This window comes from Manis pentadactyla, chromosome 6 (assembly GCF_030020395.1).
Source record: "Manis pentadactyla isolate mManPen7 chromosome 6, mManPen7.hap1, whole genome shotgun sequence".
NCBI lineage: Eukaryota > Metazoa > Chordata > Mammalia > Pholidota > Manidae > Manis > Manis pentadactyla.
The window spans coordinates 7,120,880-7,148,702 of record NC_080024.1 but is presented as its reverse complement, the minus strand read 5'-3'; the positions used below and the strand labels follow the sequence as shown (position 1 = coordinate 7,148,702).

At 48.8% G+C, this 27,823-nt stretch overlaps 1 protein-coding gene across 5 annotated transcripts in view; it reads left to right on the top strand.

Annotated features, from left to right (window-relative positions):
• The window catches only part of DIS3L2 (DIS3 like 3'-5' exoribonuclease 2), a 372,410-nt gene that overhangs the window by 324,864 nt on the left and 19,723 nt on the right, over positions 1-27,823 (top strand). For all 5 annotated transcript variants that reach the window (XR_005030205.2, XM_057503433.1, XM_036912160.2 and 2 more), the window contains one exon: positions 9,086-9,165. Coding sequence is in view for 4 of the 5 variants with exons in the window: in XM_057503433.1 (XP_057359416.1) it covers positions 9,086-9,165 (80 nt within the window). In the remaining variant the exon portion in view is untranslated. The remainder of the gene's footprint in view (positions 1-9,085; positions 9,166-27,823) is intronic.

The following is a 27,823-nucleotide window of genomic DNA, read 5'->3' as shown; positions in this document are numbered from 1 at the left end:
TCCAGACATTTGGCCTTGTCTGGAAAGAAGGAAACAGAATTAGCATTGAATCAAGTCATAAACTTTGACAGTTGCTCTTGGCTTCATAAGACAGCCTCATGCAGGAGCATTCTTCATTGCCACATCTCTTCCATTAAACCATCTAAAGATGTGAGTACCAGTCCTTCTGAAATATTCAGAGCTTCTCTTCTAACAGATGTAGCAGGGACTTATTATTGTGGGTGTTTTCTTCTAGTAAACCTAACAAGTATCCACATTCATCCATAAAGCAAACCACAAGGATGACCATAGAGGAACTAGCTCCATTTTACAGGTGGAAAGGCTAAGGCCATCAGAACCCCACCATCACCCGGAGTCTGGGAGAGAACAGAGACAAGGCCAGGGCTGCTGGCTCCCAGCCTGGGCTTATATAACTCCCCAACTCCTCAAGTCCCTGGAAACTGAGGCCAATTCCTGGAAGATCATTCTGTTCTCTTCTGTTTTTTCAAGACTAGAGCCAGCTTGATCACTGGCTCTGAGGACTATATGAAAACATCCCATTTTCTTTCTTCCATAAACTGAATGCCTACCATCATGATCATTGTTTAATCAGGTTGTATTTGAACCTGCCTGGATCTCATGCTTTTATGTCTGTTTGGCTTATATGTTGGAGAACCTTTTTTTAATGTATGCATACCCTCATCTATTTCCAAAAAGGATTTGAGAAGACTTACAACGAAGGAAATAAACAGTGAAATGAATACAGTGTAGACCAAAAATCAGACCCAAGGAAGGGAGGCAGAAGTAATCTGGCATCTGTAGAGTGAGCATAAGTGCCTGTGAGTGATCGTCATGTTTTCTGATATCAATGTCAGAAAGGCAAGCCTTTGGAGGGAAAGGGCCACGAGGGCTCCAGCTGTGAGCAGGTTGGCTGCACATCCATGACACAGACAGACTCGTTTGCCGTGCTTTGTATTCACTGTTGCCATATTGCACAGACACTTGAGAGGAAGAACACAGCCCAGTGACCAGGTAAGGCCTGATCAGGGACGCTGGGGCAAGAGAGCTCCTGTCTGATAATGGACACACTGGGATGGAGAATGAGCTCTTCTGTGCTGGGCTCACCCAGTAGCAGAGGCAGAGGTGGTGTGGGGGCAGCGGCCAACAGGGCTCTCCTGCCTGGCCTTCCTGGTGAGCAATGAAATGACCCTCAGCAGAGAGGCAGCTTGACAGGCAGGCAAGAGAAGCCAGGGCTCCTCTGTCCTGGGACAGGCTTGGGGACTGAGGCAAACCTAGGATGAACCAAGTGTCGCCTCAGAGGCCCCTCCTGAAGAGCTGCCTTCCCTGCGGGTTGACCATAGCTCTAAAGACTGACGGTGTTGCTTCTGAGCAAGTAAAACCTCAGCATTGAAGAATTCTGGTCCTATCATTTTTAACCTTAATGAGAATAGAATGAGCCTCTGAAATAAGGTGCAACAGAGTCAGGAGAAGTGGCCTTAAGTGAAAACACAGCTGTGGGACTTACAGACGGCGCTGCAGGGAGGCGTCATCCAGGGGGAGCGGCCAGCCTCACTATAGGCTTTCCAGCACTAATGAATCGGGAACTCCATGCTGAACAGGACTGAGTTTGATGGGTCCCTGTGCCAGCAGATGGATGTATTTTTCTTGAAAGACCAAGGTGCCAGAAATCTCCATGATTACGTTACTGGAGCGAGGTTCTTTTTTGTGGTTTGTGAAGTTGAGCGTCAGGACTGCAGGATTCTCTTGCTCTTTCTCACTCTTATTTTTTCCAGGTCAGAACCAGAGCTTGGGGTGGGGAGGAAAATCCTGCTGAATGAGCAAGTTCTTTCTTAAAAAGCTCTCTCCAAGTCCAAAAAGACTTCAGTGAACTTAGGAGAAAGAAACTTAATACATTGCCACAGAATCATTGTGAACCAAGTGAAAGCCAAGTCCACAGCATCTTTGTCTTATAAAAGAAAGCAAAGAGGAGATGGGAAAAAAGAAATAATGCTTAGGAAATCCAAACCAAACAATGAAAACTAAAGAAGAAAAACTAAAGATCACCTCAGAGAATGTGAGGATTTTCTTCTAATAAGATTTTTCAATTACAAAATCAAGGCTCAGGTAGAGGTGATTTGTGTCCTTTCAAAGTGTCATAAATGGCATACCTGAGATGTTTGAACTGTGATGGGATTTACCACTTTCGGCTTAAGAAAGAGTTGGACACCCTGCAAGCCCAGTGGACTGTGAGGGGAAGAGCCGACCATGGAGCAGCTGGAGGCTTCCCAGGCTGGTCCTTGACCTGTGTTTGAACCTTGGTCCTAATAGCTAGCAGATTGAAGCAAGCTCACAGGCCTCCTGGAGAGCCCATGCTGGTTTGAACTAGAGCAATCCTGGCCACAGAACTAGCGCTCTGCTCTTACCAGCCACCTCTCTCATTACACCCCTGTGGGAGCAGATCGGAGCCAGGCTCCCAGTTCCCCATGCCCAGGCACGGAGTAGCCTGTGGGCACCGTCCAGGCCATGGTCAGAGAGAGATCCGGTTGCCCTTCAGAGGTCATCTTGGAGCTACAGTGGACAACACAGGCAACTCCTAAACTTCCTAATGCATTTCTTGACCTTCCAAGGTCAGCAGATGTTTTCAAAAGCACCAGAAGCTCTGAGCTGGTATCTTCCTTAGCAATGGAATTTAAAGCCAAGTAACCTGTGCCTCATGTTTTCCAGGAACATGGCTGTCTGGGAATGCCAACTGTGCATCTGAGTGTATCAAAGCCTGGTTTGCCCACTAGCCCAGGGGAACCTCTGGTACGCCCCTCTCAGCCACCTTTCCTGTCCCATCCCAGTACTTTTTCGCTTATTATTATGAATGTCATCTAGCCCATTGGCTTCACTGTGTAGACATATAGGGTCCCATTTCCTCTGAAAGTTACATTAAATGACTCCATGGACCCCTCTGCTATCTAGCCTGGGGTATTCCTTCTTCAGCCCTTAGGTTTACATGAAGGGTCTTCCTGGAGAAACATCTGAGAAACATGAAGAAGCCTTATATAGTCCTGACTCAGTCGCTGTTATTTCTCTCTTGTTGCCACCTCCAGGGAGAACGGCCCTGCTGCCCTCCCTTGCCACCCCTGCCACCACCCCCAGAGCTGAGGGGCTGGAGGAGGGCCTCTTGCAGGCCCAACAGCCCCAGCAGGGCTTTAGCCCGCATTCCCACAGTGGATGGGGAGGAACTCTCCTTTCCCGAGGGTCCTCGCCCCTTCCGCTCCCCAGTGTCTCCGCTCACCCACACTGCCACTTTCCTGGGGTCCACCCTGGAGCAAGAGGGCTGACCCAGAGGGGTCCTGGCAGGGGTGTCACACTCCAGCTGCCCCGAGCCTGCCCTTCTCTATGATCTAGTCTGCAAGTAGAAAGCTCTTCTGTTTCCAGCCCAGGGAAGACTGGTCTGGTCTGTGTCCAGAGGAGAGCCCTGCCTCTGACTAGACCATTTATAGGCCTCCTTCCTCTGCAGGTGGAGGCCAGCAGAGTCATATTGTCACCTTGTCACTGCCTCTTGGGCCCTGTGCTTCCTTCCCTCCTCTGCCAGTACCAGGAATGCTGTGCAGTTGGAAACTATCCTCTCAGGGACAAGGTTGACTGGTGGCAGCTGCCTTCAAAAAAGGGAAAACTGGATCTTGTGAAGTCTCAGACCTCCCAGGCTGAGGCGCTCCACGGGAGGGTCTGCAGGCCTTGAGACAGCCAGCATGGGCCCAGGTGGTGGCTGGGAGGCACGCCCGCTCTTAGGCCGTATTTGGTGGATACTGGCAGAACCAAGGACTGTGTGCCTCTCCAGAGGCGCTGGCCAAACAGGAGCATCTGGACACTGAGAAGATTGGAGCCACTGCTTGCTTTCTGGTGGCCTTTACCAAGGGGGTGCAAGTATGAGGCAGAACTTCTTTACTGACATGAGAGGAGAACTAACAAACTCAGGGATGAAACTGAGTGACCACAGATTTGTTCAACCAGAATCAGAACGTGCTGAGAAGCCTCCAGGGGCATCGGTAATTCGATGGCTGGAGCATTTAGTTGGGAATAGGCCAGCAAGACGCTCCAAGTCTGCAGTTCAGCTCAAGGATATGTGTCAGGCACCTGCTGTAGACGTGTGATAAGGGTGCTGAGTGCCCAGGGTACCTGGTGAGGCTACCCACCCTGAGCCCTTGGACTCACTGGGAAGAGAGTTCCTGCCTCCAGTTTCCAGAGGAGGGACTAATGTAAGACCCACATTTACAGAGAGAAACTCAAAGGATATGTGGTATTCTGCTAGGATAGACAGGAAGGGCTCTCCTGGAAGCAGTGGTGGCATGAGGAAGAGCACAGAGGCATGACAGTGTGTGGCATGATCCAAACTCATGCAGAGAGCTTTGCTGCAGGAGGAGGGATGGGGTGCCCTTCCCTTTGGGGCAGACTCATGTTTCTCCTTTAAGACACCTGTCATCTGCCCTGAGGTTCTGCCTGGTTAGTACACCTCCTCAGCACATGCCCACCTCATCCATATTTGTTACAGTTCATATTTGTTCATGCAAGCAGCCTGCCCCCAGAAAGCCTGGGCTGCATTTAATTCATTTTTATATCTGATCTGTAGACAGCAGGAAGCCACCAAAGGTGCTTAAAGAGAAAAGTGTCATTAGCTTGTAATTTAGTGAGCTGCTTTATGGAGAGTGGATTAGGAAGACCAGAACCTAGGGAGTGGGTAGACATGTGTCAGTGTCTGCAATAGAAATGATGCGCAGTTAACAGAAGAACAGTAAACATCTGGAAGACTGGCAGATACCAGGCTTGATCAAGGCTCTGGTTCTGTACTTCAGCAGGTCTTTTCAATCAGCTTCCTCTGTGAGCTGGCTTCATTTTTAGGCTGGTAGCAAGCCAGTTGCAGCAGTTCCAGCCCTCATGCCCAGAAGCTCTTAGCAAACATCCCCTCATATCTTGTTGGCTTCAGTTGGGTCACATTTCCGTTCCTGAACCAGTTCCTAGGGCGAGGAAATGCCGTGCACTGATTGGCTTGACTTCCTAATCAATTACTGAAAAGTATACGAGATTATCACTTAGAAGTGTCAGGCCCAGCCCTGGAGATTGAGTCTGTTTCCAACCAGATTCCCTGGACTGGGGTGAGAGGGTAGTTAGCTCAGTGATACTAGGGTATCCTTAGGAGGTAGGAAATGATGGTTAAACATGCATCCATGTCTGTTACATAGGCCGTTGGCTTATTCACTCATGCACTGAACCTTGCACATGTTAGGCACCTACAAACACACTCACACCTACATACCTGTAGGGACACACTTTATGCATCAGTTTGTCTGAGAAACATGTCATCCTGGGTGAATTTCAAACCTCTCATGGGAGGACCCCCAACCCTGACCTCTGACTCTCCATCCCTTGACTTCTCCTTGGATCTTGTGATTTTCTCACCTCCAAGGTCAGACAGGGCTACTTCCTAACCACAGCCTCCAGTCCCTCCCATGCCCTCACCCAGTGAGAATACCCTCATCCAAATTCCCTCTTTGACCTCATGGACACCGAGGAAGCCAGTATAGCCCAGTGGTTAGCAATGTAGAACACACTTCAGATCTGCTACTTGCTGATTTCATCTAAATACTCAAACTTCTCTGTGACAAAAGGATAGGAAGCAACTTCAAAGCGCTGTTGGGAAGATGAAATCCAGTCACACATGAAAGATGCTTAGGATAGAGACATGCTCAATAAATATTAGCTCCATACGAGACATCTGGTACCCAGACCCTTCTGTTTTATTCCAGTCAGCCCCTTTCATTTTTATTTCCTGCCTGTTCCCCCTTAGAGTCCCTGGTCCATCTGTGGCCAATATCATATCTCCAATCCCTTGCTTCATTATTCTTCCCTCAAACCTTCCTGGCAAATGCTCATCTCTGGACCAACCTAACTTTCTTCATGCCAATGCCTAGGTTGCTAAAAAAAAATCAACAATGGGACAGATGGTTGCTACAGTAACTTCAGATCCTGTGGCCTCAGATGGACCCTGAATACTCCCTGGCAATGCCCATGCTCTTCCCTTGTCAACTGTTTTTCCTATTCTCCAAAGAAGCAATTTCAAACCTTCATCACTTTCCTCCAACGTCCATTCCTTCCCTCACCAAACCCTCCATTCCTTGCGGATAATTTGACCTCCTAATTCTCAGAAAAGAACAAAAATCAGACTGGAACATTCCAAACCACCACCATCACCCCCCTGCCAAATCCACAGATATATCTGCATCCCTGCCCAGCCTTCCTTACTGCTGCAGTGGAGAAAGGGTCTTCCACTTGCGTGTCAGATTCTAATCCCTCCTGTCATCTCAGCCACCTGGACTGTCCAGTTATCTGTCTCCCCTATGTCTTCAACTCCACCCCCTCTAGTGCCTCCTTCACATCAGCTTTTAACCAGGTCTCTGTCACCCCATAATACACTTTCCTTTGATTCTTCATCCTAGTATCCTATCTTGAATCTTAGGTCTCACTCCTCCCTCTCTCGCAGACTTTTTATCCAGACCACCACCCTGTCCTTTAATTCTGGTGAGGTGGAAAAAACGTGGATTTGAGTTGAAATTCTGATTGTGGTTTGGACAAATTACTTAATCTTTCTCAGCCTCGGCTTCCCCACCTGTGAGAAAAAAACAGCAATACCTAATTCAAATGATTGTGCTGAGGATAAAGGAGAGCCTTTTATTTGGTAGCATTCAATAACTACGAGTTCTCCATTCCCCCCTCCCCATTACCATCTCTACTTACTCATCCTACTGTTGAATTGGTGTATATGTAGTTTCTTGACCTTGAGAAGCCCCCTGGACTTAAATTTCCCATAATTCCTTCATGATTTAAAACTACAGCTTGTATCTCATCATGCTTATAAAGAAGTTGTAAAATGCAAAGAAAGTAAAACAATCACTCTTGCCAATTTGATACTGTTCCTTCCAATCTTTTTCTATACAGTCTTATCTTTTTTTACATTGTTTTCTTGGTATATAATCAAGTATGTATCCTGCTTTATTTTTTTTCATCTAACCCACATATTTTCCCAGGTTATTTAGAATTCCTCATAAACAGTTTAATGGCTGCATGTTATTTTGCATGTGACTCTAGTATAGTTCATTTAGCCATTTTGCGATTGCTGGTCTTTTAGAGTCTTTCCACTAAATAATAATGAGGTGAGTAGTTCTGCAAAAAAAAAGCTATATTCTTCCTACATTTATCATAATTTTGCTAAGCCATAAACTCACAACTTGAATTGAGTTTGTGTCAATTGTGAACTGAGTCAAATATTTCTAAATAGTGCAGCCTTCAAAATGGACTAAATTAATATAAGCCTGACCTCAGCTGTAAAGAGGGAGGTGAAGAGAAAGGGGCTATAATTAATAGATTTTTTAAAATAATTATTTCCTGTTTTACCAAAAAAGGTCTGGAAGATCCAAGCAGTGCTCTGTAGGGAAAACATGACTTCAACTTGAAGTTCCTATCTTCATGATGGTAAAGAAGGGCTTGTTTCTGTTTTTGTATTTTCATCTCTGTCAATAAGAGGACAAGCCGCTCCTACAAGCTTGTTTCCCTCTAATGAAGAAAAAATCGTCTAGCATCTAAAGATGCAGATCTGTTGTTAACAACCTTGCAGTAAAAAAAAAAGTTATAATAATATATCCTCCTAATGTATGGTTAATTTTAATTAAAATTTCCTGGTGATTTTAAAACCCGGTGAATTTGGACATCTGGTTATTGGCTTTGCGTTTGGAAATGTTAAAGCTGCCGTAACCAGCTGGGCTGTAGCAGGACACACAGCCCGGGTGGCGGGGACGCCCAGGCGGAGGGCTGCACTCACCCAAGCACGCCCGCCAGAATCCAGAGGGAAACCGAGAGAGACTTCGTCACCAGAGCTCCTTTACCCGATCTTCTCTAATCAGAGAAAACTACTGAGTGCCTCCAAGTTAACATGTCCAAAATCAAACATTTAACTCCCTACCTGTCCCCAAATTCAGTCTTCCCACTCAGCAGTGGAACAGCCACCTCCCTGGTTGTTCCAATCAAAATTAAACAGTCCTTGATTTCTTCTTTTCCATCCTGGCCACTTCCCAACATTGGATCCGTCAGCATATCCTGTCAGTTCTACTCCTAAAAGTGTACTTCTCGCATCCATCTCATATTGCCCATTTCTCTCCTGCCTCCCGCCCACCCACCTTCTCGTCCCTGTCCCATCACCGCTCTCCCGCGCTGCTCAGTAGCCTCCTGCACGGTCCCTTCGTCTTCACTCTCCCCTCCCATCTGTGCTCTACACCGTAGCCAGAAGGATCTTGCTAAAAATAACTCTGATCATGTCATCCTTAAAACATGTCAAAGACTTTCTTTTGCTATGAAGGTAAAAGTCAAAAATTCTAATGAGCAACAAGCTCCTGCGGGTTCTGCTGTGGCCTTGCTGTCCAACATCCCACCCACCATGTCCCCTGTGTCTGTTGTGGTCCGACTTCCAGCCTTCGTTCGGTTCCTGGAGCTTCTGCCCCAGGGCCTCTCTCTATACAGGCCGTGCTCTGCCGAAGCGAGCCCTCTTCTCTGTCCTCCTTTTCCTCCCCATGGCCTAGATAATCCCTCCTTCTTCCCACATTCCCACTCTACAGCAGGGTATTTACTTCTATAGAAACATGGGAGTTCTTCTCCTGTTTCAGAGAACCTATTTTCATTTGATGTTTTATATATATATTCATTCATTCATGTGATTATCTGACCAACTTTGGTCTCCTCTGCTGGACTGTAAGGTCCATGCAGGAGGCCCCTTTCAGCTACAGCTCACTGTTCTTTCCCCACCAGTGAGCTCAGAGTTTGGCACAGAATAAGTGCTTAATAACTAATTGGTTGCATGCGGAATGAATAAGTAGAGTCCTGGTAACATTCCCCACGGGGAGTGTCCCTGGAAGGTGTGGGCTCTTCCAGAGAGGGCAGGCCCAGGTCCTCCATAGCACGGCAGCTGGAGGGAGTGTGATTCTGCTTGACTTTTATTTTTCATTTCAGCTCTCAGAATCAATAGAGCCTGCTGCCTGGAACTGACTTGTTTTTCTCTTCTCTCTTCATTCAGCTAAAGCTTGCTTTCACTCTGGACCATGAGACTGGATTGCCTCAAGGGTGTCACATCTACGAGTACCGTGACAGCAACAAGTAAGCCACTCAAAGGGATTGTCAGACGGGGAATCACTTTTTACAAATGCACTACATAAGAGCTGGCATAAAAATACTCCTATAAAATCTCTCTTGCCCCTCAACATAGGACTGGAAGTCCTTGTACAGGAGGTACTGGAAGCGTCTTCAAGAGCAAGGCTGCCTTCCGAGGCTCCAGCTCTCCTCTAGCCCTGCCCCACTTAGTCTCCAGTCACAGGCCTGCTGGGCTGACTGTGGGACTTCAGCTTTTGTTGCTGTTCTCTGACTACACATAGGCTTATAGGTTTTGTTGTGATAATCTACCCGGTGCATGTCATAGTTGGGGGATTTCTGGGTACTTAACAGAGATTCAAGTTGCTGGCCTTATTATTAGGAAGGCGGCACCTATTGTTAGTTGTATAGCCCCTCCCCTCTTCGGCAGAGACACATTCCTTGACTGTGGAGTTTGTGAGGCAGTGTGAGCGGTGGTGAGTGAGGCCAAAAGAGTATGGCCTGGTGATGACAGTGATGACGATGGTGATGGATGCTGATGACAGCCGCCGCTGAGCTCTGCCATGTATTAGGCAAACACTGAGACATCATATTTGTTATCCATCCCATTTAATCCTCAGAACAACCTGAACAGTTGACTTTTATTGTTGGGTTTGTAGAAGCTGAGGTCTAGGATGTAAGTGACTTGTTTAAGGCCACTTGCTGCAGCCGTGTGAGGCAGAGTCAACATTATCACATCTACCCTGGGAAGAGATTGCATGAAAGACAGTTGTCCCAAGTTGCTACTCTTGGAAACCCCAATGACGAGAAGAGCCCCAAGACTTACTGTTTCAGTATCCAAGCTAATTTTATCCAGTGGAAGGAATCAATAGGCACATGCCAGTGGAACTCTACTTTCCAGAAGAGAAACTCATGCTTCCTCGGGAACTCTTGAGGGTGGAAGATGGGTTAGCAGATGCCTTCATGACCAAATCTCCTTTTCAGATTTCAGTTATTCCTCTTAGTAATTTATCTTGAAGAGTATTCCATCGTAAGCCATTGTGTCTCCTCAATTTCCATCAAATTCATCATTTAGGAAAAGACCCAAAGGTCCTTTTAACACCGTCATTCCTCCTCTTGGATGGCCTGTTTCTGTAAGACACTTCCAGGGTTCCTAGACCCTGTGTCAGAGATACCATCTTAGCTTCTCATAATGCTTAATTCAGCAGAGAAGTAAGGCTGGACTTCTTTAGGGTCCAGGGGCTGGCAGGGACAATGGAATGAGTCCCATGATGGCAGGGGCATGCATCACTAGGAAGTGAGAGAAACATAAATCACAAACTGCTTGGCATGCCGTTCTGCCACCTTCCTTGCCTCACAAACTCCACAGTCAAGGAGGTGTCTCTGCCAAAGAGGGGAGGGGCTCTACAACCCAGCACTATCTGGGTTGGTGCTTACTGGATGGCAGTGGGTGACAGCCCCACGCACAGAGATCATGGCAGTCAGATCTTCAGGCCCAGAGGTGTTTACAGATTCCTATCCCAGTGTGACTTTCTGCTATTTGGACAAAAGGTTGGCGTGGTCTTTGTTGAGTGGGAGAAGGGCACCAGCCTTTCTTCAGGTTAGCAGTTCAGAGGTCCAGTGACAACAAAACATAGGTTGTCTTTGAAGCTGAGAGAAGGAAATAGCCTAGCTCGGTTTCTCAGCTTAGTCCCCAACTCCTGGCATATTATCAGGGTAAGCAATATAAGAGGAGAATTTAGGGGTTGTAAGTATTGAAAAGCTTGAGCCCTGAAAAACCTGTAAAAGGAAGCATTTGTGTAGGAAAATGGACAGGCGCCATGCTCTAGGAGAAGTGTGGCAATCAAATGCCTCCACAACCCCTCTCTGTGGCTCTCTCTTGCTTGTCTTAGAGGCAGTCTTGGAATTCATTCTCGGTCTGTGGACAAATTTCCTGACCTCTCTGAGCCTCAGGTTTCTTCATCTGTTAAGAACAGTGCGACTAATGATACCTTTCTGGCGTGATTGTCATGGGACCTGAATGGAATGACATGTTAAAGTCATCCCCACCAGCCCAGCATAGACGATGCCCGCAGTGAGTGTTGAGAGCCTCTCCTTCCCAAACAGAAAGTCATCTCCTGACTCCCACTCTGTTTTCCCAGTGCCATCAGGCCTGCATCCTTGAGCCAGCACCGCAGCTGGCAGAGTACTGAGGAGGGCAGAGGCAGGCGCACACGCCTTTGACAGCCCTCTGCCGTTTGCAGCGCATTCTGTCCAAAGGCAAACTCCTCCTCACTTGAGGACGGTGAATTGGCGAGAACATCCTGAGCTTGCCTGTGACCTTCTCCTCTCCCCTGCCTCTGCCCTGTCTGCTTTCCTCTGTGCACTTTTAGAGCATTTCATCTAGAGGGCCTGAATTCCATTATGGGTATAATCATGGCGTTTAGGAAATGAGGATATTCTGCCTCAGGCCCTAAAGACCCCGTGTTGTCTCAGCACAAGAAGATGACAGCAGCCGAGAGATGAACTTCTGCCTGTGAGAGAAATTAGCTTGATATCTGAATATTAGTTCATTACAATTAATTATAGAAACTACTACTGTAACCTGGGTAGTCCCTGCAGTATAATTCGTAATCATTTTAGTGTTCATCTCTGCCAGATTCAGGCCCTCAGCAAAGAAGTTGTGAGGCCATTGGACAGCCCTCCCTTGTGGTCTTTCCTTGCCGATGGAGTGGCCCTGAAAGCAGGCACTGCAGTTTTATTTTCCTTGGACTTGCTTATCAGCTTCCTTCCCGGGAACATCCTCGTAGCCCTACTCCTTGGCTCCATGTCACCTCGTTCTTTTATGTAAAGGGGTTCATATCTGGCCCTGGGTTCCAGAGAGGACAGGCCCTGGGACTTGGCCATCTCTGGAAGGACTTGGACCCCGCCTCCCTTTGGGCTGGAGGGCATTGTTCTCAGGTAAACATTCTTAAGCTCCAAGGTCAGTCGAAGAAAGAAGCTGCCCTATTGTGCCTTGGGTTAGATCGGTAAAGCTCATCACCCCAAATTATCCTGTCAGCCTCCCAGAAATGGTTCAAATCTGCATCTAAGAACTGTGAGGCCCTGCCCTCCACCCCAGCAGGTACTGCCAATCACCACCCATGGACCAGAGGACCTCCTCCTTTTTCTCTATTACAGAAAACTTTGCCTGCCTTTAATATGAAATCCAGTGAGTCAAGGACTGAGTGAGGGTCATATTTCTCAAATTAGGGTTTAGAGATCTCTTCCCGGGGCAAGGAACAGGCCTGAAAGGGTAAGTGATTCATGAGGATTCAGGTAAACATTTACCTAGCCCCTGCTCCATACAATGTGTTGTGCTAGGTACTAGTACACACATGATGAATTAGGCGTAGTCCACGGCCTCAAGGGGTTCATATAAGTAGCAGAATGCACCACAGCACCCTCTGAGATGACATGTGCTTCAGGGTAGTAAGAAGCAAGTGCTGTAGGAGCAATGACAAGGAAAGTGACTGCTTCTGACTTCCAAGCAACCATGTGGATGGTAGTCACCTCCACAGATAAAGAGCTTCGCCCCAAACACTCCCTTCACTCCATCCCCACTACCTGCCTTCTCACTGTCAGGGCCTTAGAGCTACTTTGCAAACTGTCCCCCTTTCTTCAGCTCTTTGCCTGCCAGCCTATCCTCTCTGCAGCCTGAGGGATCTTTGCATGTCTGTTATTTCTGGTTGCTTTTGAGACCTTATTTTTGTCTTTGGTGTTCTGCACTTTTACTGCATTATGTCTAAGAGTAGATTCATCTTTATTACTTGGCTTAAGACTCAGTGTAGTTCTTCCCATTTAGAATTTCTTATCTCTTTGATTCTCTCCAATCTCTCCTTCCTGTACTCCTATTAGAAACCTACCATATTATTCTCTTTCCTCCCTCTTTTCCATCTCTTTTTCTGCCAGTGGAGTATTCTGGAACATTTCCTCAAAAATATTTGTGGGTTTACTAATCTCCTTGTTGCTGTTTATAAACTGCTATTTAATACTCTTTCCCAATTTAAGTGTTTAGCTTTTATTTTGAATTTTTAGAAATTCTCTTTGGAGCTTTTTAGAATCAGCCTGTTATTTTTCTATTCTTTGTATTTTAGTGTCCTAGTTTTTACTATGATTCCTATTCCTTTCATCTCTTTAGTTACATCATAGCCTCTTTCAGATTGTTCAGCTATTTCTAGTTTTGAGTGCACCAGTTCTCCCGTGTGTCTGTTCACTCACCTTTCTGGAGGCTCATTTCCTCATGTGGTTTGTTCTCCTTTTTCAGGAGCTCCTCTTAAGCAGGGATTGTTTTTACTATGGGAGCCCCATACACCCTTGGACTGTGAATGTGTCCTTCATCGCTTTTGCATCTGTTCAGCCCAGACCCCAGGAGCTCCATAAGTCCTGCTAGTTTGGTGTTAACCTCTTGGCTTAGGATCCCCAGAATCTGGGTGTGTGCACCCAGCCTCCACACGTACATGTGAGGCAGGCTTGGGGTCTCCACTCCACCAAGGAGATGTCTCCATTCTGCACTACATACCTTTCTCCTCTGGGCTGTGGAAAGGTCTTCCTGGTGCCTGTTCAAAAACCAGTAGCGTCACATGGTCCTGGTTTCCTGTGGGGCTCTCAGTTCCAGCTCCCTGGCCAGGTCTTCTACCTCCTGTGGGCAGTAAAATCCCAGCTCCTACATCAAAGTCTGACGCTCTCAGCTCCCATTGCCATGGTAAAGATCATTTCTTTGATTTCATTTCCTATTTATTTCAAGTAACTGGGAATTTTCTCTTTATTCTTTTCTGCTTAGTTAAATATTTGAATTATTCTTTTGGTATATTTTCTATGTATTTTTGTTGAGAAAGAGGTCCACAGCCATTCAGTCTACCATCTTGTCAAAACCAGAAGTCTGAATAAACTTTTTAAAATGTGAATCTGGTTATTCACTCATCCAGCAAGCATATAGAGAGTTTCTGCTAGGTACTAGGACAGTACTAGGCACTGAGGCCGCAGAGCTGAGTAAACACGTGGCCCTGAGAGGCTCAGAGCTAGTGGAAGGGACTGGGGCCCCCATCACCAGCAAGACAGCTCTGTGCCTGGGCGCTGACCTGCTCCAGCGAAGCCTCCATCAGCTCCGCCAGCCCACCTCGAGCCTCCCGTGTGCAGTGAGTCTCTGTGTGACCAGGTCATTCCCTGTTTCTAGAACACTGCTCTTTCCCACAGCTCCCTCCCCACCCGTCTGGTAACCTCTGCTCCTCTTGCCACTCTCAGCGTAAGTGTCACTTCTGGGAAGCCATTCCAGCCACCAAAAAGCATCACTGAAGGCTGATTCGGGTATACCTTCTGCTGGGTCCTGTGCTACACCTGCTGACCACAGTGCATTTCGGGCACTGCTTTGCTTGTCTGCTGCCTCCCCTGGGTTGAGACCTTTTCCAGTTAAGGCCTTGTTCTGTTCAGGTCAGTACACTAGTGCCCACGCCAGGACCTGGCAAACAATGCTTGATGAAGGGATGGGTGGGGGCAACAAGTTTAATCCTTTTAGAGGGAGCCTGGCTGCTGGGGAGCCAAATCTCTTTCCAGCCTTTGTCTCTTCCCTCGTAGGATTATGATGAGGCTTGCATTACATATGACATCAGGGAAAACTGTCTCCTTGCATAGTGTATGAATTCTGAAGAACTACCATGTAGAAGAAAAAAGCTGTCAAAGTTCGGTTTAAGTCTTTAAATACTGTCATTTACCTCAAAGGCCTACCACTGTTTTGCCTGATAGTGAGGCACAGTAATAATTACAAAGAGCATTAGATGTGCCAGGCAAAGTCATGGATGCTGACTTGATTGCAAGGCTGTGCTTTGTCCCCAGCCTCCTGAGTTTCCGATCCGCGTAGTTAGTATAAGAGTGACCGGAGCCACCGCCTCCTAAATGCCCGCAACTCACTAGCAGCGCGCTAGGGGCTCACCCAGGTTATTTCTAATTCCCAACCATTCAAGACAGATCTTTTCACAGCTTTACAGGTTAAAAAAGACTGAGAGTCAAAGAGGTTGTGTTATTTTTGCAGTTTTACAGCTTACAAAATAAAAACAAAACGAGACTGAGCATCAGAGAGGTTTACCTGCCCAGGGTCACACCGGGGTCAAGAGCAAAGCCTGGATTTTACCCCAGCTCCCGCACATTCCAGAGCCCATGCTGTGCCTTCACACCACCGGACTTCCTCTCTATGACTTAAAACTCGAGGAAGTTCCAATTCTAGCCTCTTCTTGACAGGGTTTGTCTTAGAAACTCTCTGTCTGGGAACTCCTGGGATTGCCAGTCCCTGTAGACCCCTGGGTGGGTGGACAACCTTGTCTGATAGAAGGATCTCCCAACTTATCCTCATAAATGTGATGTAGGCCAGTCACTCTCCATGGCGGGTCACTGTCCACTCTGCGAGACAGCCTCTGCATTAGGAACGTGAAGTTGGGGGGCAGTGGAGTGATGTGGGGTGGGACATGGCTTTGCAAACTGGAAGGTACCTCAGAGTTGGGCTTGGTGTTTGCCCTTGGACCCGCCGAGTGGCCCATGCTCTGGGCCTGGCAGACCCAGGCTCTAGCTTCAGGGTGCCCTCTTCTCCTCCCTGCAGTGCAGCCGTGCCCTGCTGTAGTCTGCAGACTCCCTCCATGCCCACAGCCAGCTCACAACCTCCACCTTACTCTTGGGACAGGTTAGTTTGCTAAGCTAATGAAATTAGATGTTTTGTTTTTTCTTGCCTAGCTAGATGACTCATTTTGGTACCTTGAAACTCATATCATCAAATAGCCAATATCTAGAGGTCTTGTCAGACAGGCTCCCAGTGGGACTGATTTTCTTCAGCTGAAGTGCCTCCGCACCCTCATAAACCCACACTGAAGAACAGCAACACTGGCCTTGCGGAGGAGAGGGTGCTTCTGGCCCTCACAGCCTCTCCTCCCTGCAGCCCATGCGCATCTTGTAGGTCAGGTCAAGGGCAACAGCCAGGGCAGAGGCGGGGCTTTGGGACCCTGCAAACCTACCTTAATTCTTTCCCCAGCTCCTGAGCACATAGTCCTTTCTGGGTCCGAGAGCCTCACAGTGTGCTGCCCTGCCTCCAGGGGCGGACTGGCTCAGTACCCTTGGTCTCAGGCCACTCTCCACACAGGCAGAACTGACCCAGAGGCAAAGCTGAGGATGGGTCACACAGGGACCCTGTTGTTTCGTCTGCATCATGGAGGCTGTGTGGGTCAGTTCCAGTCCAGGGATGGTAGAGTCCAGACAGGACTAATGCAGGAGGACAGAGTGGGGGGTGAAGGAAGTAAGTAGGAGAGGACACGAGGCTGCACATGGTGGTGAGGAAAGGAGGGCCAGTAGGCAGAGTCTCAGCCTGCAGCACGACTCCAGGAAGGCTTCCGCCTGCCCAGTGAAGCATCCTTAAGCCGGCAGTGCTCGTTCGTGGAGTCTCACGTCCATGGGAACGGGCCTGCCTCAGGACCCTGCCGTGCTCAGTCACTGCTGGGCACAGCCTGTGCGAATGCCATGTGGCTCCAGAGGGACTGGGCCATCTGTCTAAATGGCGCCTTCTTGTGACAGTCACAGTCTACCCCTTGCCCTGCACAGAGCCACTTCTCCACTCTGGTGTAGGGAGCAATTCCCCTGTGGCTCCCGTGGGCTCTCTTCTCCAGGAGTTCAGAAAGAAGTTACTAGGACCACTTCCACGTCTTTTACCATATGGTACGCGAGGGCCACTTGGCCCACCTCTACCCATCCCTCGCACACTGTCCGTTTCCAGTTCCTCCCACCCTCTGCCAGCACTGCCGCGGGTCTTGGCAGCTCATCTGGTGTGACCCAAACCTTCAGTGTGAGATTTCTGAGCCTTTGACTGTCATATCCTTCTCAGGCCAGGGTTGACACATATGTCTACATGTCTGTTCCCAGTGGGCAAGAGAGTGCCAGGACGTCCCCTTGGCTTCCACACAGCTCTCTCCCACCCCTCCTCTGATCTGGGCTGATTACCCTCCCCCGTGATGATGACTCCTCTCATCTACTGGCCCTGGACACACAGAGTACAAAGAATCCTGGAAGTAGCTGTCCTGGTAGCTCAGAGGGGCCCGTGCCACGTGACCCCTGGCCTCTAGTGCCTCAGGCGCCATCATCCCCGTGGGTGTTCTTGAGCCTAGCTTTGCGACTGCCTCTCCTGCCGTCCTCTCTGGCCTGCAGAGGAATGCTACTGCCAGACTCCTTAATGACGCTGGTGTCCTTTTCCCTGGTGCATTTCTGATGACCCTGGTGAAGGGGGTCTCCTGTGGGCCCTCCCACAAAATATAGACCTGCCTTTCTGGATTCAGTAATATGGGCATTCCAGCCCCTTCCTTCAGCCTTTTTATTCTTTCCTGTGCTGTCTGCTGGGGCAATCCATGCCTTCCCACTTCACGCAAGCTCAGCTGTCATGTTCTCTGGGTGTCGGAGGGCCACCCCAAGAGCTGATTTGCCTTATCCCCTGGTCATTGCCAGGATGCTAATCCATGCATCCCAAGAAAATGCCCCAACTCAGTGAATTCCTGCTCATCTCTTATTTCCTGGCTCCCTTGATCAAGCCCCTCAAAAATCCTGCTAGCAAATTCTTCTCATTCTTGACAGAGAATCTCTTTCCTCCCTTATCAGGCCTGCAGCAGGATAACCCTAGCATTTTACCCTGATTTAGGCCTGGCAGCTGTAAAGGAGGTAGGGGATGCCCCTGAGGAGAGGGGAGAGACCTCTGTGGGTCTTCCAGCACAGGGGTGTCATTAGCCTGCTGAGGGAAGAATGGCTCACCTTTCGGTAAGCTGTCCCCTGCCTCTACCACAGCCTTTACCTGCTTGAGGAGGGCCTTCAGGCTGTCATTGTCCCTCTGCTGGGCATCAGTACACCTCCCAGTAACCAGCCAACTCCACAGGCTCAGACACTGAGCCTGCTGGGCTTTCACATGCTTGAATCAACACAGTCAAGCAAAAGCTTTTCCCAGGTCACTGCTGGCAAATCTTTGAGGAGTTGGGCCACCACTTTGTGCCAGGGACTCTCCATGCCCCACATGCCACTCAGAAAAGTGTCCTCTTTGCCTGAAAGGTTCTTGTCCTCTTCTTCACCTAAATAAGCAGAGGGGATACTTCCCAGCAGCCCTGACAAATTCAGACCAACACCAACACTTCCCAGTACTTTGGAAACAACATGCTGTGTCTGCACCTTGGACCTGATGCCAGTTCGTCAGGCTAAGCAGTGATGTACCTGACAGCCTCCAGACCTCCCACCGACACTGCCAGGCCAGAATGAAGAACGCCTCTCTTGTTCCTGACGAAGGAACATATGAGAAGGGAGCTGGAAATCAAGGGAGAGGAGGGGCTTGGGGAAACTGGAGGCAGTGCAACCAGAGAGAGGTGCCAGAAGCAACCTCCCGGGAGTGAGCCTACAGCCGTAGCATGCGTGTCGGAGTCGGCCGCTGACAGTGCAGGTGCCAGCTCACCATGCCCCTCACAGCCTGCGTGCTGGGCGTCAGCATGATGGAGGCATGACTCTGGGAAGTTGCTCAAGATGGCAATCAGTGAAGGATACACTTCCCTGTTTTCCACACCGTGCAGAGACATGGTGGGGTGGCTCTTTATTCCCTCCTATCACCTCCCCCCTGAGCAGCAACAATGTTAGCTGGGATACCAAAATGCAGTGTTCATTTGACTTCATTTTTCCTACAGGAAGGGAAACAGATAAGAATAGTTCCATTTACAAAGAGGGAAACTGATGCCCTGAGTGGTGCGCTGCCCAAGGTGAAGCTGTAAACAAGAGGTAGAGCCAGCAGGCTTCTCCCTGGCATGCTGCCTCAGCCACGTGACACATGGTGGACAGGGCCTGGAGCAGCTACACAGGGTGATGGCGAACAGCCGGTGGGTCCCGGCAGGGAAGGCAGAGAGCCCTGGGTCAGCATGCTGCCTCCTATGTTGCTTACATTACCTTTGGGTTGCAGTCACCCAGTCTCCCACAAATGTAACATGACCCACCAGTGGCCAGGGCAGGGAGAAGCTCTTCGTCAGCTGTGTTGAGTCAGCGCTCTTTCCCTGTCGACTGGGAGGATGGGGTGGACTGGAGCCACAGTCATGGCTTAAAGCACTGAATTGCCTCAGTGGAGGTTTCCCGTGCTGCTGGACCGAGGTGCTCAGCCCCTTAGAGAAATCACTAGCTGCTTGGCTCCTGCAGGCTTTCTAAGCCCAGACAAAACTGATCAGAATGGGAAAATGTGGCAGCCAGCAGCAGTGCGGGGATAGTGCTGGACAGAGACCAGATGCAGACGCATCAGGGCACACTCACAGACACACCGACCCACGTCTGTGCATGGAGCATGATGTAATGGCACTCTGCTATTTTCTTCTGTAGTGCACACACCGAAAAATAGATTTTTACACTAAATTCACTTTGTAAAGCTTATTTCTGAACTATGACATGCATAGAGAAAAGTACACAAACTGTGTGCATCTAGTTCAAAGTAGTATTAAAAATGAAACTGTCATGCAGATTGAGAAACAGAATGTTTCAGCCAGTGCTCCAGAAGCTTCCCTCGTGCCCTCACAGGGAATCTACCATCTTAACTCCTTACACCAAGATGAGTTTTGCCTGGCTTTGAACTTTATATAAATGGAATCATTCTGTATATTCTCTTTTGTGTCTGACGTTTTTCTCCCAGCATTATGTTCATGTAAATCTATCTTGGTTGCTGCATCTTTCTATAGTCCTTTCATTCTCATTTCTGTGAGAATTCCCTTTGTATGGTGACATCACAATTTATCTAATCAACTTTTGGGTTGTCTGTGACTTGGGATTACTATAATTCTGCTTGTACGTGTCTTTTGGTGCACATATCATGTATTTCTTTTGAGTGTATACCTAGCTGAATCATAGAGAAAATATCCACTTTAGTAGATGCTGCCAGGTTTCCCAAGTGGTTGTACCTGTTTAATGCTCTCACCAGCAGTGTTTCATATGTTTTTTGGCCATTCAAATCTCAAATTCAAAGTAGAGTGCCTTTTCATATTTCATGCCAATATTTCTACTTGGTTTTCTGCTTTTCATGTTGATTCATAGTTCTCTTTATTCTGGATATAAGTCCTTTGTTGGTTGTATGTGTTGCAAATATCTTCTACTTAGTAGCTTGTGTTTTTACTCTCTTTGGTGGAATTTGGTAAACAGAAATTCGTGTCAATGTATCAGTCTTTTCTTTATGGTTATCTCTCCTTATACCCCATTTAAGAAATCTATGTCAAAATCCTGAAGACACGTTCACATTAGTTGGTGTCCTCTGGAGAAAGAGAACCATGGGGTATAGATACATAAATAGATATCTATTTATGTTTGTATATACATAAGGAGATTTATTAGGAAGAATCGGTCCATGTGGTCATAGAGACTGAGAAGCTCCATGATCTGCCAGCTGTGGGTGGAGACCCAGGACAACCGGGGCGCGAGTCAGTACCCCCAGTCCTGAGAGCCAGGGGAGCTGCAGGTGTACATCCCAGTCTGGGGGCAGGCGGTGAAAGGAGATGCCCAGCTCAGGCAATCAGACAGGAAAAGGGGTGAATTTCTCCCTTCCTCTGCTTTTTGTTCTATTCAGGTCCTCAACAGATGGGATGGTGCCCACCCGCACTGGGAGGGAAGTCCACTTTAGTGGATCTTCCAATTCAAGGCTCATAGAGAGACCAGAAACCCCCTCACAGACACACTCAGAAATAATGTTTAATCTGGGCTCTCCCCAGCCAGTCAAGTTAATATATAAAAGTAGCCACCAAAATTTTCCTACATTGTCTACTAGAAACTCTATTGTAATACCTTCTAAGTTTTACATCTGTAATCTGCTCAGAAATGGTATCTGAATGTAGTACAGCAAGTGTCATTTTTTTCCATATGGATGTCTAATTGATCCAGCGTCATTTCCCACCACTCCACAGTGCCCCCTTTGTCAAAAGGTGCCCATATATGCACAGGGCTGTTTCTGCACTCATTTGTTTTCCTGAGTTGAATGTCTATTTCTGTGTTGATACTACACTGTCTTTTAGTTATTGTACCTTTGTCAAAAGTCTTGAGAGCCAGTAGAGCTGGACTTTCCTCCTTGCACCTCTTGTAAAGGGCTTCTAGGCTATCCCTGGCCCTTTCTGTTTCCGTATAAATTTTAGAATCAGATAGGAGCCACACACATGCACACAAATTTACGGGGATTTATATTGACATCACTTTAAATCTATAAATTAATTTGGGAAAAATTAACACTTTCATGATATTGAGTCTTCTACACTACAAACATGGTATTCCTGCTCCTTATTTAGGTCTTCTTTAATTTTCCTCAATAATGTTTTATAATTTTCTACATAGAGGTCTCGCTCATCTTTTGTTGGATTACTCCTACTTATTGGGTATTTGTGATACTGTTTTAAAGTTTCCCTTTCTCTTTGGCAGATATATGGAAATACAACTTATTTTTATTGACCCTGTATCCAGTGACCTTGCTAAATTTATTAAATACAAATAATTTGTTTCTAGATTCTTTTTGGTTTTCTGTATAGCCAGTCAGATCATCTCCAAATGGTAACGGTTTTCCTTTGTTCTTCCATTCTCACACTGTGCATGTCTTTCACTTGCCATACTACCCAGTGTAGTGATTAGTGGAAGTGAGGGAGCAGGCATCCATGTGCTGTTCCAGATCTGGGAAAGAAGGGTTTTTACCAAAAGTGACTTCTAGATTATGAAAGCTTGCACTGGAATTCCCTCTAGTGTACACTTGATTTAGTTTTCCCAAAGGTGAGCATTCAGTATAGAGTGCTTTTAAGTTTGAAATGTGGCAATGGTGCTTTATAGGCTAGGAGCTAGGCAACAGAATTGGTTTTTTTATTTAAGAGAAAAGGAACTGTTGTTTATCACAATACTGACCCCATATTTAGTCTTGGGAGGAAGGTTTTGCCCTGTCCGTTCTACAGGAGGCTCTCATGGCTGTTACAGCTGAGCAGGGATTCTCACAGGTTCATTGGACCCAAAGCAGGCTCTTCGTCCCATTCACCAATTTCCATGGTAGAATATTGAACATATAAAAACCCCGAGGTCACAAAGAAGATCACTTTTGTCATAGATCTCCAGGAGAAGGGTTGTTAAACTGCCTCACAGGTATATTTAATATCCTTTCCTTCCCCCTCTTGCGGATCTCCTTGTGTCGCCTCATGGGCCCCCTCCCACCTTGCCTCAGATTCCGTTGCCATGGACGCAGGCTTGAGTGGCTGTGGGTGTCCTGCTGGAAGGAGCCCTCCCTGCCTGCCTGCGGCCGCCCCCACAGCTCCCCTCAGCCACCTTTGCTGGCCTCTGCTGCTGTTTGGGCCCATCTGATTCCAGGGCTCGGGAGGCGGGGATTGAGGGCTTTCCTCCCAGCCAAGCTGCTTGGGTTATGGAGCAGAACTGTGCATATTTAAGCCCTTCATAGTCTCAGCTGTCCAATTTGAGGACGGTGGATCCTGTGCAGGTACACAGATTCTTTCTCTGCTGAGACTAAGAAAGGAAGAGCGCAGGGAGGGTAGAGATCCAACCCCAAGCAGGCCCTGGGGCTGGCAGGGCTCCCTGGGCCACAGCCTCAGTGAGAATGTCCCCATTATGACCATACTCCTCCTCTCACAGCCACATGGCTACCCAAGGATGACCCAGGAGATTTTCCTGCAAGACAGAGAATTCTAGGACACCAAGATCTTTCAAAATTAAAGACTTTGAAGCTCTCAAAGATTTATAAAGAGAGTAGATGTTTCCTTGGTTGATTTAACACAGGGTAACATTAAGCAAACAACTTTTTTCCTTCTTGAGTTACATTTCCTTTGTACGACTTTGCCCCTCCTTTCCGCCAGCCATTGTCTCCGACCCAGGGAGCCTCCTGGGGCTGCAGCGGCCCAGTGGGAGTTGGAGCCCTTCAGCTGTTTTTTTCTAGATGCTTTTTCAGCACGTGGTAACATGGTTTGACCAGTGAGAAAGGATGGAGAGAATTAACGCATTTGTTGTCTCTATACCCCTACCCGGCATGTCCACACCTTTTGCAGAATCTCCTGGCACAAGTCCTGTCTTTTTTATGCCTCTGGGTATTTGTCCACCAGTGGATTCTCACCCCAGGGGGAAGATTGCTGTTTGACCCCTAAGCCTAGCTTATTGAGCTGACGGCTCAGCTGGGCAGTCTTTAAACCCAAGAGGGCCTGTGCCTTTACAAATCCTAAGGGATTTCTAGAAGAAGCTGGTGCTGTTCAGGCCAGTGCCCTCTCTGGGGAACAGGCCCATTCAGAAGCAGCCCGGGCATGGGCCTGCGGCCCCCTGCATGCCGGCAGTTTAGGTACTTAGAGTAGCAAATGCCTCTGTATAAACAGCCCCTCTTGGGTACCTGGAAGTCCAGAGCCCAGACCTAGGACACAGAGGTCTGAGATGCTCTCGGGGGGGGTGAGCCCACATGAAACACGGGCCAAGCCCAAAGAAAGGTGCCCGTGGCTGTCACCTCCTACAGCTGCCTGGCAGGTAACCAGACCGTGCTTGGCGCTCTCAGCTTTTGGCTGTGCTTTCCGTGAGGAACTGTTTCTGATCTGTCTTCACTGCTACTCTTCAGCTCTCTGGGGCATTGTGGCTTTTTCTTGGTGGTTAGGCAGGAAGCCTCCAGAGCCTGAAGGAATTGCTGTGCTTGATGACAAAAGCCATTAATTGATATAAATCACTTAGAGGCCGCTTCAGTTACTGCAGAGGAATTGAACACAATTACTCCCTCTTCTGAGCACACTTCTCCAGTGGTGGGGAGCCAGGGCGGGAGAAAAATCTCAGAGCGACTCAGAGCAAGCGCCATCAAGTCCAGCAAAGGAAGTAGCACCTTACACAGCTGTTCCAAAAACCCAGCAAAGCACAGCCTAGCTTCTGTACAGAGCACAGAGCACTCTGCTGACTTGGAGCCACCCCCAGGCCAGCCCCATGTGACCCCATGTCCGGCTGCCCCCAGGCTGTGCCAGGCACTGCTGGGCCAGGTCCAAGGCAGAAGATGCGCAAGACGCAGTGTCTGCCCTGCGAGGCCCAGTGGTCAGTGGAAGTACGTACCAGACTCGAGAGCATCCCCAGCCCTGACCCCCCTGTGGCTTCCTCACACAGCACTTCCCCACGGCTTCCCTTTGGCGTCTCACACAGGGCAAGGCCAGCTGCTATCAGTAGATAAATACTCTCACGTTGGAGCTCTCTGGACCTCAGAGAATGAATTCTTCTATAGAACCATATTTTCACCTGGAAATGGATTTATTCTTTCAAGGACCAGAATTTCTGTTTTAATTTATACGCCTACTGTTGGCATACTGGACATAAAGTAGCCCTTGCTGATGATTCAAGATTATTTGCAACATTTATATTGTGACATGACAGTATTTTCCTCGGGGTCTCCTGCACTGCTCAGTGCTCTTTGCCACTCCCCTGCGTGCACACGGTGCCACAGCATTTCTCTGCCCTCTCTGAGGCCCTGGCCTGTCTGCCTTCATGTCCCTTTACATCCAGGGACAGCTCGCCGTCCTCCACTGCTGTCCGGAAGCTGTTAGCCAGCACCCTCTCCAGGCTGGCTGTGAGCATGTGGTCCCGGTGGGTGTAGGAAGCCAAGTGGCGCGGTGAGAATTGCCACCCAAGAAGAGAGAAGGCTGGAGGTGGGGAATGGAGGGCCACTTGCCTGTGCGTCCCTTTTGACTCTGGCTCCGGAACCCATGTGGGCCATTCACAGACTTTGTTGGTTAGTTGTTTGCTCGTTCAGCCCATGTTCCAAATACTCAAGATTGTGTGTGGTTGAGTTCCAGATAAGTGCAGTATGTGCTTTTTAAATCGGCTTTGAACTGAATGGTTAGTGCATTTCCAATGTTAGGCAGGTCTTCCTTAGAGCCCTCTGACCGTCTTCTGACTGTCCTCTGACAGCTGAACCTGATGCCAGCGCTGGTCAGAGCCCTGATAAAGCTAGACTGGAGGGGGAGAACCATAGAAATCTTCAGGAAAACCTTATATTCAGAACGTGTCACGTGCCAGATGGCTCATTTCCCACTGCCAAACTTAGCAAACTCCTCAACAGGCCGGGAAGGACCCTGAGGTCTCCTGGATCGGAGGACCAGGTGCCGGGTGTTTTCAGCCCAGACTTAGAGACCATTCCTTTGTTTATCCAGCAAATGTTATTAGACACCTGCTGTGCCAAGCATGGGTGGTGAGAAAGCCCCTCCACCCTGAAGCACACAGCCCACTGGGGAAGACAGAATATATGAAACAATATTCACAAGCAGTGACAAGGCAGGGTGGAGGTGCACAAAGGATGACGCGGGGAGCAAGTTCCCGGTGACACGCCCACCTGCCATGGGGAAGCCCATGAACTCTGTGCCTGCATACTGGTTCTCCGTCTCTTCTCTGCTGGGGCGTCAGTGTGGGGGGCCCACAGGCTGTAGGACAAGTGCTGCGTGGCAGGTGGCAGGCCGAGGGCAGGGGACAGGAGCTAGGAGAGAAGAGGCTGGCTGGGCCCTGGTGAGTGAGCTCAGCGTTGAGAACTAGCTCCTTAGGCGTCTGTGTTCTATCTTGTCAGCCTTTGTCAGAATGAGAGGGACCTTCTAAGGATCATGAATAGGAGAATGGCTCTCCCCACCCAGCCCCTGGCCACCCTCCCTAAAACTCCAGGGGTATTCCCAGATAAAACACATGGGTGGGGCCTGTCCAGTTCTTTGTGCCAGGTGTGAGGTGCACTTTACTCTGATGCTCGTCAGGATGAGTGTCACTGCTGCCAGGAAGGCCAGCTGAAGCATCCCTGGGCACACAGCTTAGCAGCCCTCAGTCAGTCTCCGAGCTGCCCGGGATGGCTGGCTGCAGCATCCCTGGGCACACATCTTAGCAGCAGTCAGTCAATCTCTGAGCTGCCCGCTGCCTGTAAGGGCGCCCCAGTGAAACTAGCAGCCAGGTCTTTCTGTTACTGCAAATGACTTTTGGTAGTAATTAGGCCAGTGCCCAAATGTTCCATGTGAGTCACTGGGCTTGAGTTTCCAAGTGATTTTCTGGTAAATGGATGGGCACAGGCACCATTAACCAGGGAGCACAGACTCCTTGCCTCTGCAGTGGTTGCACAGGAGACATAAGAGGCCCAACTGTGGGAGGACGACCACAGCCAAAGAGCTACATAGGACCCCGCAGGGCATTGGGCAAGGCCTCCTCCCAGGTAGGGGTGGGCCAGCTGAGGCTGAAGGGCCTTGGGCGCTGTGGCCTCTGTCAGGAAGAGCAGTTCTCCCCTGAGGGAGGCCTGGATACAGTGGGCTGGTCCACTCAGTGATGAGTGACTGCCCTGGCCTGGCTTGAGCCATCTGAAGAAGCTCCCAAAGGCCATTGCTGATGCAGAAATCTGTTCAGCATCCCAGTTACCAAGCATTCACAGAGCATCTCTAAGTCCTGGGTAAACAGCGCTCTCCTCTGCATCCCAGGCAGTGGTAACTCAGTGGAGTGGAACCATGGAGTCGGTCAGGCTTTGGCATCCTCTGGCCTCCCCATCAACCCAGCTCACCTGGAGGGATAAAGGGCCTAATCCAAATTGTTCTGGCCTTGGGTCTAAGGTAGAGTTGAAGGTGGCACCCAGAAAGGGCTGAAGACCTCACACAGCCTGCGTCTGAGAGCACTTTTCACGCAGACACAGGTGGAGGTGGGGCTGAAAACCAGCAGTGTCCTTGCTCGCCCCTGCCCACCTCTCCAGTAGGCAGGGAGCGCCAGCGCCTCAGTGTGTCCCGGAGGTAGGTTGTGTGCTGGGACATGACAAGGTTGGGGAAGCCCAGAGGCCCTGGACGGGAATATAGCCACTTAAACCACTCGGAGCCAGTTCATAAAACTGGGGGTCAATATTTTACAAGTCACTTAACTGATGAAGAGCTCTGCCAGACTCAACAAGCTGCATCCCAGTGGGTGATAAGACAAGTGTTAGTTCAATGGAAACAGCCCAGGAGGAGATGTGTTTTTTTTGTAGTCTGCTGGGTTTCATATTTAGAGTGAGGCAGTCTGCCCTTGGACAAGAATAGTCATTTGTGAGATATCCTAACAAGTGATCCCCAGCCACGGTGTCATCCTGTGTTGGATCTAAATGATAACATCTACAGGCAAGTGGGAATTTCATTAAACAAAATTCAACTTGTCCCATTAGGCCGACAGAAGCTCATAGGTTCTGTCTGCCAAGTTCATGTGCCTATCTTCCAGCAGGGCTAAGCTGAATGGAAGTTGTGGATACTGTGACCGCCATGCCTAGGCCTTGTCTTGGGGGGGACTCTCCTTCTGTCCCAAGAACAGGCCTTGTTTTCCCCTCTGCATTTTCTGTAGAGCACCAAGCACATTGTGTCTCAGAGATACCTCATTTGTTCCCCAAACATTTCGTCAGCATCTACCTGTGCCCTTGGCCCTGGGATACAGAGATGAGTGAGGCCTGGTCCCCAGACTGGAAAAGTATCCATTGCAATGTAGTGATGAGGTCTGGGCCTGAACTGAACCTTGAAAACTCAACATGACTGAGTGGAGAAGGTGGACAAGGGTGTGGCAGGCAGAGGAGCAGCGTAGAAGCCACAGGGGGGTCCTGGAGAGTCTGGGCGCCCATCACCCAAGAGGAAGCCCAAAGCCAGGGAGTGGAGGTGCCAATGTCCTT